Genomic DNA, 13281 nt, shown 5'->3' with positions numbered 1-13281 from the left:
TTCTTTTTTTTTTTTTTTAATTTCATGTTTCCAGTGCAAATAATTGTGGAATAGCAATGCAGAGTATGGCACTTGAAAGGCTATCTAGTGATGTTTATACCCCGACATTACATTTACTTAACAGAGCAGATTACTTATGATCTCGGATCTTGTTAATGCCCCACAACACTGTCAACATTTCCAGATATCACATCTCTTGTTTCACTGCAGTAATCTTCAGTCCCGGATCAGAGGTGCAGAAGATGGTTTTCTTCTTGGGAGAGCATTTTAGAATCTTGGTAGTGAAACAGAGGTTATATGTCATTTGGAAATCCCCCTTGCCCTCTTCTCTTTTTTGGCTTTTGCTGCTTGCTTTATGTAATTAGCCAGAGGTCTTTTGGTCTCTTATACTTTGTATATATACCTATTTTTAAAAGCAACTCATACTAATGTGTTATTTCTTTATACAAGTATTCAGTTCAGTTCAGTTCCTCAGTCGTGTCTAACTCTTCGTGATCCCAAGGACTGCAGCATGCCAGCCCTCCCTGTCCATCACCAGTTCCCGGAGTTCACTCAAACTCATGTCCACTGAGTTGGTGATGCCATCCAGCCATCTCATCCTCTGTCATCCCCTTCTCCTTCCGCCTTCAATCTTCCCCAGCATCAGGGTCTTTTCCAGTGAGTCAGTTCTTCACATCAGGTGGCCAAAATATTGGAATTTCAGCTTCGGCATCAGTCCTTCCAATGAATATTCAGGACTGGTTTCCTTTGGGATTGACTGGTTGGATCTTCTTACAGTCCAAGGGACTCTCAAGAGTCTTCTCCAAAACCACAGTTCAAAAGCATCACTTCTTTGGCACTCAGCTTTCTTTATAGTCCAACTCTCACATCCATACATGACCACTGGAAAAACCACAGCCTTGACTAGATGGACTGTTGTTGGCAAAGTAATGTCTCTGCTTTTTAATATGCTGTCTAGGTTGGTCATTACTTTTCTTCCAAGGTCATTACTTTTCTTACTTTTTGTCTTTTAATTTCATGGCTGCAGTCACCATCTGCATCTCAATACAAATATTAACATATAATAACTGTTCTGAAAGAGAGGCTAGGTTTAACGAATCAATGATATTATTGTAAACAAGATGTCTTTAAACAGAAACACATATAAAATGAAGTTAGTTACATGTTGATTGGTTGGTGAAAGGTTGTGCCCAGATGCTTTACTGTGGTTGTTTAGTCACTTGGGTTCCAAATATATCCATTCATGTGAAATACAAATACTGTGAAAAATATGAATTGGAAATTGCATGGTGACTATGTCTTGGGTTTCTCCCAGTGCCAGTGAAGCAGCCGTTAGAACTTATGTGTATCATGGAAAGCATTATTAATTAGGAAAGCTCTGTCATGCAGTGAACCTGAATTTTCTAGATGAGACTTGTCACACTATTTAACAATCTAAGTAAAAGTTTAATTGGCTGGTAAACATTTTTAATTAAACAACAAAAGATTAGAATAAGACGTGTGCCTCTATTCATTCAACTTTTTTTTTTAAGACATACTACAAGCGTGGGGGCACTGCTTTCATCATGTGGGTGTAGATTTACGGTAGTGCATGTGATCAGCTTGAGCCTAAGGGATTCCTTTCATTTTCACCCTAAGTGATGCATGCAGAAATGTTCACAGAAGAAAGACCATGAAGCCTTAATATCACTGGGACTGGAATTTTATTATTAAACAGCCCATGGTTTTCAAATGATGCCCAGGGACACTTGTGTGTCGGGAAATCACATGAAGGAATATGCAGATAGTGTTGTGACATCTCAGACTCCCGTCTTTCACTTGTACTGAATCTAGAGAATGTCCTTGGAGATCAGACAGCCTTTCATACAGGCTGAACATGACATGTGTTTCTAGGCTCGTGGGCAAAGGTTGAGAGGTTTGACCTGTTGTGTCCTTTGCCTTCTCTCCTGATGCAAGGTGTCTTGCTTCAGATACATAGTCTATTATTTTTATTGTATCATAAAACATAGGAAGATAGCATTGGCACATAGGAGCAAATGTTCTTTGGGATCAGTTGTCTATACGGTTCATTTTATGGAGGATCTAAGGATACTCTTGTATCTTGGGCTTCCCTTGTGGCTCACCTGGTAAAGAATCTGCCTGCCATATGGAAGACCTGGATTCGATTCCTGGGTTGGGAAGATCCCCTGGAGAAGGGAAAGGCTACCCACTCCAGTATTCTGGCCTGGAGAATCCCATGAACTGTATAGTCCACGAGATCGCAAAGAGTCGGACACGACTGAGGGACTTTCACTTACGGATACTCAGGAAGGGAGACAGGAAGGAGCTTGTTTGAAAGGCTTTCCCTGTTTGTGTCTCTGTGTCCTTGCAGTGCCTCATGATGAGGACCCACCCTAAGGATCTCATTTTAACTTAATCACCTCTTTAAAGACACTATCTCCATGTACTGTCACATTCTGAGTTACTGGAGATTAGGATTTCGGCGTATGACTTGAGGGTGATTGTTTTTTAGTCACTAAGTCATGTCCGACTCTTTTTCGACCTCATGGACTATGACCCCCTGAGCCCACCAGACTCCTCTATCCATTGGATTTTCCAGGCAGGAATACTACGGTGGGTTGCCATTTTCTTCTCCAGTCATTTTGGGGAGGGGACACAATTCAGTCTATAGCAGGAAGGATGTGATTGTAGGAAGAGATTGTTCCTCTTACACGTAAGAACTTTTTTGTGGAATTAAAACAAAATAACTCCCTTTGCCTTGATGAGATGGGTTAAATGATATGACTTTAGTTACTCGTATGGCACTGTCATAACTTCTGCTATTATTATCCAATCTTTATTTGTTCCCTGTACCCTTAGTATCACAGTAACCTTTTCATTGCACCTTAAGCCAAAGAAATACCTACCATTTCCTTGTTAGGTCTTAACAATTTAGTAACCATTTCAGAAGACAAAATGTATAAATTGAAAGAAAAATCATATTTTCATTTTATTTTTAAATAACCATGTTACTACCAGTGAGATGTGTGTGCCTCTTGGGGCACGGCTTCTCCAGCCTTGGAGTCATTTTGGACACTGTTACCCTCTTTCCCATTCCCCATTTATTTTCAGGCAGGACTTGGTTTTTCTGTTTGTTTTCTTTTTGAGTCACAGTAACCATCTGAGACCTGGCTCTGTGTTGATATGATATGATGGAAAGAGTGTAGCACAATCTCATACTGGAACTATGAAACTATATTGAGTTTGATCATTCTCACAGTAAGGTGCATTTCCCTTGAAACTTTAAAATAGTCCCAATATCCCGGGAGTTTATTGTAGTACCCACGGATATCTCTGCACAGTTTAGGGACTGTGGGACTATATTATTTACTGAATATTTTCCTTTAATCACCTCACATTTTGACATTTTGCTTTTATATTTTTTGACTTATCTTCACTGTGAACATTAACATATATGAGAGACTGTCCTACCTAATATATAATAAATCCATATACCACCTTAAAAATCATTTTATACATTACCAGTGATACACTGTACTTAAAAAAATGACACTTATTAATTTGAAATAGCAAAAAAATGTTTATTTTAATAATTTATTGTCTTCCAAGTATATGATTAAAAAAAATACTTTACTTTTTATAACAATTTTAGGTTCAGAGCAAATATGACCTAAAGTTGTAGATAGTTCTTATATACTCCTACTCCTGCATATATGCAGCTTCCCCTGATATTAATACCCCCCACCAGAGTGAGACATTCTAACAGTGGATGAGTCTACACTGACACGCCATTATCACTACTTGACCTAAGGATTGACTGTTAGCGATGCACATCCTTTGAGTTTGGGCAAATGCATAGTGACAGATAACCATCATTATAATATCACGTTCAATATTCACTGTCCTAAAATCCCCTGTGCACCACCTTGTTAAGTGTCTGACTTCTGTTGCCCTTTTAGGAACTTGAAATGCAGGCTCGAGCTCACGGACTTTCCCTTATCCCATCCACGGGTCTCTGCTCTCCAGAGCTGGTGAGTCGGATCATCAAGCAGGAACCCGCTCTTGAGAACTGCAACCAAGACCTCCTCCAGCATCACGCAGACCTCACGTGTACAACAACCCTGGATCTCACAGATGGCACCATCACCTTCAACAGCCTCGGAGCTGGGACCGAGAGCAGCCAGGCCTACAGCGTCCCTGCAAAAATGGGGTCGAAACTGGAAGACATCCTCATGGACGATACCCTTTCTCCTGTTGGCATAACTGATCCACTTCTTTCCTCGGTGTCCCCCGGAGCATCCAAAACCAGCAGCCGAAGGAGCAGTATGAGCATGGAAGAAACTGAACACGCTTGCTAGCAAATTCTCCCTACTCTGTTTTCTCACAAACTGCTTCCTTTCTTGATCAGCAGATTTAATAATTTACCTGAAAGGGGTTTTCTTGATCATTTTCTTTTAATATGAAAAAAAATTTTTTTTTCATGCTCTATCAATAGCCCAGGATATATTTTATTTTTAGAATTTTGTGAAACAGACTTGTATATTCTATTTTACAACTACAAATGCCTCCGAAGTATTGTACGGTCATGTACAGTATCTGTGAACTGAATACACCCAGACTTTAGCTTTCAGAGCAAGAGGATTTTGGCGTCAGAAAAATTTCTGTCCTTTTTTATTCAGGGGAAACTTGGTTTGCTATCTGTATGCCTGCAACTTGCTTGGAAGTGAAATGTAAAGTTTAATTGAAAGAATGTAAAGCAACCAAACAAGAGAGAGAGCGAAAGGGAGAGAGAGCGAGACAGAGAGGAGAGGGGTGGGGAAAAACAGAAGAAAAAAGGAATCCGTACTAACCTTTTTCCATTTTGTAAGTGTATTGATTCATTGGTACTGCCTTAAAGATACAGTACCCTTTTAGCATCATTTAGTCTTTATACTGCAAATTCTTTAAAGAAATACTGTATTCTGTAAAAGAAAAAAAAAAAAAATGCAGCCATTTTCATGTGGATTGTCTGGTTAGAAAACAACCAGTACCTTAGGTGCAACTGAATTGAAAGGAGATATAGGCCAAGGCTCTGAAACATGGAGTCTCGTCTTGCTCGTCACTCTGTGCTCTGTGACAGGTTTCCTCATCAGTGAACGTGATTCAGTTTTTCATGAGATAAATTTTATTTTGCAATGATCATTAATGTCCTCTCAAAGCAAAATATTGAGGAGCACTGAAAGTTGTTTTTTTTTTTTCTTTTTTTCTCAATTTCACTTTTGATAAGAAAACCAAACTGGGCACGTTTCTAATTGGCTTTACTATTTTTATTTTTAAATTATGTTTTACTGTTCATTTGATTTGTACAGATTCTTTATTATCATTGTTATTTTCATTATGTTTGTATTAATTTGTAAGAAAATGCATCTTAAAATGGCAAGTTTTCAATATTTTTACAACTCACTAGTGGTTTTCCGCATTCTTTGTACACACATGAAAGAAAACTTTTATGCAAGGTCTTGCATTTAAAGAGAGCTTTGTGAATATTTTGTATATTACAGTCTCACTCAGAACTGTTTTTCCACACATTTAAGGTGTAGTATAAATAGGCTAAAACTGGCTTTCAAAAGAGAAACAACTTACATATTTATTTTTAGTGATATAAAACTAGCAATATTCTTGGAGAATGATAACCATAGCGTTAATATGCCTGTTATGGTAATTTAAATTGGGGTTTATTTCAGCAAACCTGAATGTTTTTTTAAAGAGAGAAATACTGTATTGGCCAATTACTGTTACTTGATAACAATGTTTTAACAAACAGCAATGTTGTAAAGTTAGTTTCAGTGCATTATCTACTTGTATAGTCCTATGCAATAACAGTAGTGTTACATATATTCTATCAGGCCTAGATGTTTTATACAGATGACATATGGTGTTAAGAGGCAGGCTGTTGAATGGAATTTCTCAGTAGCAGCCTACGATTGAATAGCAAGTGGCATAAAGCATATCCATTCAGAATGAAGTGCCTTAAATATAGCAGTAGTCTCTAGCACTGACTGAACTGTAATGTAGGAGAAAGTTTCAAGATGGTATCTATAATCAAGAGGGACGTGTAGCATGGTGCCTACGTAGACAATAGAAGAGCTTCCAGTTTTCCTGCAAATATTTTTAATATGGAATATATTTTAGTGACAGCGTGCCAACTTCTTTCATCAGGAAACCTTATTCAGGAGGGTTTTTTGTGTTTGTTTTTTTAAGAAAAACAGTTTAAATGTCAAATGTGAATTGGTGATGGGTATTGGAGGGTTCAGGGGGAAGGAGTGATTGTCAGATACATGAATGGATGGCTTACATGAAAATAAATCAACTGCATAGTTCCCATGCACGTTGGGCAATGAGAATCCTTGGAAACATTGATGATGCTATCAGTTTTATAGCTTTATGACTTAAGGGGGTAGGGAAAATTAGTTCCCATTCTTTCAACCCCTCTTAATTGTATAGCTCTTTTCCTAGAATAGTGATGCAAATCTGCATGAACAGCTAATTGTACCATAGTGTTCATTGATACAATCATAGCATTGTCTATTTTTTCTCTTCATATTTATATGGGGGGAGGGGAGCTGGGTGCAAAAGTCAAAGATTGCAATGGTATGATGCTAGTTTTCCTTAGCTGATCGTGAGAGTTCTTAAAAATAGAGCAAGGTTGACTCACCCATGGCCCAGGGAATTTGGCCAAGGTTAAGCCAACTTATAGAAAGCTTTGTTGAAAGAAAGCCTGGCATGTTGCACCACTGCCCTGACACTCGCAGCTCCTGAGCTCACCATTGCCTCCTTCTCCATCCCCTTCTTAACAGTTTCTGGGAGGGGACAGGTGAGCAAGCTCAGGAGAATGCTGCAACCTTGGGGGTGGTTTTATTTATTTCTTTTTTGCCAAATAGAGTGCACATATGTTTTAGGGACTAGCTAAGCCAAGAGGTGGTGGTTTGGGCTCACTGTTTGTGACAAGGAGAATGGTCCACACCACTCCCCCCATCCCTGAGTGCACAATTGTGACTCGGGGTTGGGCCTCCGTATGGAGTAACCAAAATGCCAAACTTGTACACCTGCCTCTGAGTATGGCAATGGAAATACCAAACCTTCTGACTTTGCCAAAAAACCATACAACCAACCTGGTCATACATAGGATGACAGAGTTCTTTCTGGTTGTTTTAAAATATTAAAGCAATAAGAACAAATAAAATACATAGGAAGTTAAAAGATATAAAATAAAGCACAAAGGAATGCACTTATTAATATTTTTTAAAAATGCACTGGGGAAAGTTGATGTTGATAACAGTATAAAAAAAAACCCTATTTCTTGAAAAAATAAATGACAAATGACTGTCTCTTGCGGACGCTTGGTACTGTAATGTTAATACTAGTCACCTGCTGTTGGATGCAGCAATAATTTCTGTATGGTCCATAGCACTGTATATTATGGATCAATATTAATGTATCCAGTGAAATAATTGAACTGTTGTTCTTGATAGCCTCATTAAAGCATTTGGTTTTTCACATAGTGGTGGCCAGTTGTGTTTGGTTAATGCCGATTTTGAATATTGTTTGCCTTATCAAAAAAATAGTGCACAATTTCTTCTGACTTAATAACTAACAAATTGCGTGAAAAATTTTAAAATGCTGGTAAGTACTTTTTAAAAAATTATTTTAAATACCACTCTAAGATACTATTTTTTGATTACTTTATGACTTGCACTCAGATGAACTGTAATTATCCAGTTTTTTCCCCCACTCTGAATTTGGGGAGTTTTTAAAGTCCCAAATGCCAAGAATTCATTTAGATGTAGGAGCTTATTTTAAATGTTTCAGTGAAAGGTGGCTTTACAAAGAGAGAAATTGTCAGAGAAACTCTTGCATATTTACAAAAAAGGTATTGGGTTTTTAAAATACAAATTTGTGATAATGAAACCTTAGTATACCCAGGTTGCCAGCTCCTGGCTGGCTTTTTTTTTTTGAAGTACTTAATAATCACTTGATAAATGTTGAATTTGAATTAGAAAGTGTCAGACAAAACATGTCTCTATTCCCTAGCTAGACCTTAAACTTCTGCCCTTTAAAAAAAAGTCATCTGGTTTAACCTCTGGAGAAAATGAGCAAGAAACTTCCCGTAACATTTCTAATTTGATTGTCAGCTTTTTCTTAAGCTTGATTTTTCTTTTCCCCCTTAAATTGTAATATACAATAATCGAGCCTTTTCTTTTTCAGAGTTAGTTGAATCATTTATATTTTCCATAGACATGTGATTGTGTGATGTCTTAAAAAACGTGTAAAGTAGGAAGATTTCCTATCTGAATGAGAGAATTTTCTGGACCACAATGAAAGCAGGTAAGGTGAAAGTTGGGGCTTTTCACCTCAGGGAGCCTGTACCTGGACTTTAACCCAGATTTCTGACCTGTCCATACACACTCACTTCACAATCTATAAGGATCCTCAATCTCTAGCTCTGTGCGCCCCTCCCCACCCCAAATTGTTATCTTAACATCAGACATTTGTCTACAGCTTGTATAATTGTATTTCATATGCAAAGAGTTACCTTTCTTAAATCTTTATTCAGCAAACCGACTTAAAAAGCAAGTAGATTGATCCATGAAATGGCAAAGCATAGACTTCAGCTAAATTTACTCATTTGAAATCTTATCTCTGCCCATTTCCAGCTGTGTGATTTTGAGCAATTTACTTAGCTTCTCTGTGCCTCCATTTTCTTTCTGTTCATTGGAAATAATAAAAGCAGCTACCACAAAGTGGTCTTGTGAAGAGTATTCAAATCAATGAGCTAGAATTTTTGCTTGGCAGCACATGGTAAATGTTCAATGTGTATAGCTATTTGTATATTATCATCATAACCACTTTCATTATTAAAATGGAAGAATACTCCCGGGTCACCTCAAATCATCATATGTGTCAACAGAAGCATGCACATTTTGAGAAACTCTATATTTTAGTATATGGCCGATGTTTGTGTGAATTGGCAAGGTGATGGAACCCACAGGCTACTTTGGAGAAGAGGACATTATTGTCTCTAGGATCCAGGATTAAAATATTTTAGAGCACTAGCAATAAATCCAGTTTACTACGTTGTGACAACATCTTCAGCACAAATGACCAAAAATATAACTTGTTTTAAACCTTTCTGCTCTGCACATGTGCCTCTGCTCTGAGAAATGCTATTTCCAGAAAATCTACCTTGCTGAAACTGGAATCTCTATTGTATTCCTTAGAGAATTATTTTTTTAATCCTTTATGATACACACAGGTGTTATGTATCTAAAGAAAGGTATCTTGTCTATATCCTATCTGTTCACGTGTCTATCAGTATGTAAATGTTTTTCAGGTTTTTATTTTCAATTATACTTACATTTGATGACTTCTTTCGAGCACCATCTGAGGAGTTAATCTTGCTAATCCAGCCAACATAAATGAACCTTTAGAACCACTGTGTTTTTATTTTTTTGTGTATGCCAAGATTTAATGCACAGCCAAGTAGCATGAGGAAAGCTCATTTAAGAGGAGTGTTGTAAAGTTAGATTTTCATTATATTTAGAGAGAGATGGCAATGATGTCTTAATTCTCTGCTGCCACCTCTGAAGCCCAATAGCCATGGTTTCGTGTCCTCACCCATGCTAACATGAATCTCTGTCACGTACAGCTTGTGCAGAATATAAATGAAGAAGCTTCCATTCCATTCCCAGTTTTCCCAAGAGGCACATACCTCCCCCATCCCACCAAATACAGAGTACATTTACCATATTAAAATTGTCAGACTTGTTTATATATGAAATTTAGACATGGCTAATCTTATTTGTGTTCAATATTTATAGATCTTTGGAGCCTATTACCTCTACCAGATACACTGGAAAGTAATATGACTGTACCCAAATCCAAATAAATCTCAGCAACATGTCTAAATGGTAAAGGCAGTTTGCTTTTGAAAAATTTGCATTTTAAATTTCTAATTATGGAGTCAGCTAAAGTTATAACCAAATGGGTGCAATTGTCACTCAAAGTTCCTTACATATTATTCAGACAGCAAAATCTGTGTAGATAGAAGCCAGTAAACTAGTGTTTCCCAAACTTTGCTTTATGGAACTCATTCCACAAGCTGTTCCAAAAGTTGCTTTGGGGAATAAGGGTTTGGAGGTGGGGGTAGGAAGCAAAATGGAAATATAGTTAACTAGGAAATATAGTTAATTTTCAGAAAGTTCACTTTGGGCAATACCATGTTAATCCAATTACAATAGTTTTCTACTGCAAGACTTTTCACATTCTGAAATATGAAAATGTGCGTGAGGGTTTTCAGGACTGGAAGAGTATGTAATATCTTCTAATCTTTCTGACTGTGTGTGTGTATGTATGTGTGTATAAAATACTTGTTAATAGTTCCAAAGAATGTCATTTGGAAAATTCAGGAGATTTTGAAGAAATTATATGGAGTTGATAAGGAAAATTTCTTCTGTTTTCCTAAGGTAAGTGTGTTTACATTTGTTTATTGTGTAGGATGAAAATAGGATGAAAATGCTGTCATTAAAACATTATTATTCATGAGTAAGCATTTTATCTTAGGTTTTCATTTCCAATGAAAATATAAAATTCTGGTTAAGGAATCTATTGCCATTCAGATATCATTATTCTTGGATTCAAAAAGTAATTTGTGTTTTGATTTTTAGTGAATATATAAATTCTGGTTATGCTCATATTCAGTGTACCCTTTCTGTGAATGGTTTTTAAAAAAGGCCTTTATAATGCATGTTTCTTACTCCTTTGAATAGAGACACCTGATAATTTGGGAAGGAGGGTGGAGGTCTTGGTCACAGTGCAGTTGGTTTATAACTTTAGGTCCTGCTCATTGGTTTTTTGGTGGAAGGAAGTTAGCAAGAATTCAGAATTTACAGTCTTGTGAATGATTTCTTTTTTTAATGTAGGCAAATCCTGTGCGTGTGTGCTAAATCACTTCAGTCATGTTTGACTCTTTGAGACCCTCGGGACCATAGCCCACCATGCTCCTCTGTACATGGATTCTACAGACAAGAATACTGGAGTGGGTTGCCATGCCCTCCACCAGGGGAGATTCCCGAACCAGGGATCAAACCTGCATCTCATCTCCTGCATTGGCAGGCAGGTTCTTTACCACTGGGGCCACCTGGGAAGCCCTAAATCTTGTAGGTTAAATCTCAGAATGTCAGTTACTAACTGGTTGTAGGCTAACCCAGAAAATCTACACTAATCATCAGGTACCTGAAGTCCCAGTATTACAAACTCTGAGGGAAAACACATTAACACATCTTTTCCACTCCTTACAAATGAGATTGGAAATTTATTTCACTCATATTGTTCAGTTTCCATTCTTTGCTTGGGGATAAATGGTGAATAGAAGAATTCCTATCCAATGGGAAAGGAATTTATTGGCTCACATCACCAGAAAGTCTAAATGGTGATTGTAATTTCCTGTGTGCCAGAGTTAAAGGGCTTAAACAAGGCATTCTCTCTGCCTCTCTGTAGTTTTTTGTGCTTTTTGTTTTTGTTCTCTATTTTTTGGCTGTGCAGTATGGCATGAAGGATCTTCGTGCCCTGACCAGGGATCGAATTCATGCCTCTGCAGGGAAAGCACGGTGTCTTAACTACTAGGGAAGACCCTCTATAGTTTTCTGGACTCTGCCCTCCTCTCTGCAGGTGAATCTTCTCCATGAGGACTCCTGGTAGTTCCAAGGTCCAGTTGAAAGCCAGCACCTCTTCCCTGTTGCTAAGGCCAAGTCCCTGTATTAGTTCTGAAGAGGCCTACTTGAGCGTGACCACCATGGCTCAAGGGTGGAACATGCCAAATGGCCAGGTCTGGGTCATGTGGTCCACTCCTGTAGATTCAGTGATCAGCACCTAAACTGTGTGAACCAAGAGAAAGGGAGGTCAGATTCACCCAGATTCCAGATGGTGACGCGGCTCCAAAAATACGGCGGAGAGGACTTCAGGCAGGCAGAACAATAGATACTCATCACTGTATGTTTGGAGAGGATTGGGCAAGCTCTACCTTTTCCAAACTCTTGCTACTCCCAGGTGTATCAGTTTAGGATTTTTCTCCCCTCTACCTTAACCACAGTACAAGGGAAAGGGAGAGAAGGAAGGTATTAAATTCCTATATCTGTGTCTCCCTCCTCTTCATCATTCGTGGCTAGGTTTTCATAAATGATTTTCTAGTCCCCCACCCCCAACCACCACCACCATGTAATCCTCTGCCAGATGGCTATCCCAAAATGGATATCCAAGCTTTTCAGTAAGATGTCCAGGGGACTCATGAAGTATACAGTCCTCTATATACACAGGGACTCTTCACTTCTGTCATTTCCAAAGCCCACCGCATTGTCATGTTGCTTTCAGTTACGTGTGACGGAAGCCAAACTCCACTGGGTTAAACTGAAAGGGAGGTTTTACTGATTCATATAGAAAAACTGCTGTAGTGACTTCAGATGCGCAAACGAAACCTCCGAGTCAGGGGCCCTCTGTCTTTCGTGCTTCTGCTCCCTTTTCTTGGCCTTCATTCTTACCTAGACTTCCTCTGTGAGGTCCCCAAATGACCAGTGGTCCCAAACCACCCTTGCTTGTTTATCACCCAGCCTGGAAAAGGCATTTCCATCCTTCCAGAGTCTCCTTGGCCTGATTAGGCCAGTAGGCATATTCCTGGACCAATCACTGTGGGCAGGGGTGGGGCATAGGCAGGCCGCATACTTCCCGCCTGAGTCAGGTGGACTCGGCCCCTCTCGAGTGGAAACGGGCAGCCCTGCGAGCTGAAAGGTGGTCCTCCTGTGGCTCTTGTTCACATGTCCTTTCTGCCTGTGACCATTAATGTTTGCTTTCCCAATAATTGGCTCCTTATCATTTATATTTCAGATTAAAATTTACCTCCTCAGAGAAGACAGTATTGACCACTTAACATAAAGTAAGCTCCATTTGTATTTTCTTAACACCCCATTTCCTTCTGTTTTTTCTTCCTCTTCTCCTTCTTCCCTCTTCAGCCCCTGCCTCTCTGCTCCCTCTCCTCAACTTCCCCTTTCCCTTCTTAAATCAATTTGAACTTATTTGCTGTCACTTGTGTATAAGATAATCATTTGTGACTAGTAGACCAGGACTGGCAAGTCTTGCCATAATACTGCCAATAAAACCAAAAACGTAATGTTGGAAAAAAGTTATACGTTAAAATCATCTGTTGGCTAGGATTGTGGAAATACCTGTACTGTGCTGTGCTAAGTTGCTTCA

General features: G+C 38.6%; 1 protein-coding gene across 7 annotated transcripts in view; it reads left to right on the top strand.

Moving 5' to 3' along the window:
* MITF (melanogenesis associated transcription factor) overlaps positions 1 to 7540 on the top strand; it is a 230901-nt gene extending 223361 nt beyond the window's left edge. For all 7 annotated transcript variants that reach the window (XM_013973641.2, XM_005695740.3, XM_018067161.1 and 4 more), the window contains exon 10: positions 3960 to 7540. In XM_013973641.2, the coding sequence (XP_013829095.2) occupies positions 3960 to 4358 (399 nt within the window). In that variant the 3' untranslated portion in view covers positions 4359 to 7540. The remainder of the gene's footprint in view (positions 1 to 3959) is intronic.

This window comes from Capra hircus, chromosome 22 (assembly GCF_001704415.2).
Source record: "Capra hircus breed San Clemente chromosome 22, ASM170441v1, whole genome shotgun sequence".
NCBI classification, from domain to species: domain Eukaryota; kingdom Metazoa; phylum Chordata; class Mammalia; order Artiodactyla; family Bovidae; genus Capra; species Capra hircus.
Note: the sequence above shows the minus strand (reverse complement) of the source record. Positions and strands in the feature narration are given on the sequence as shown.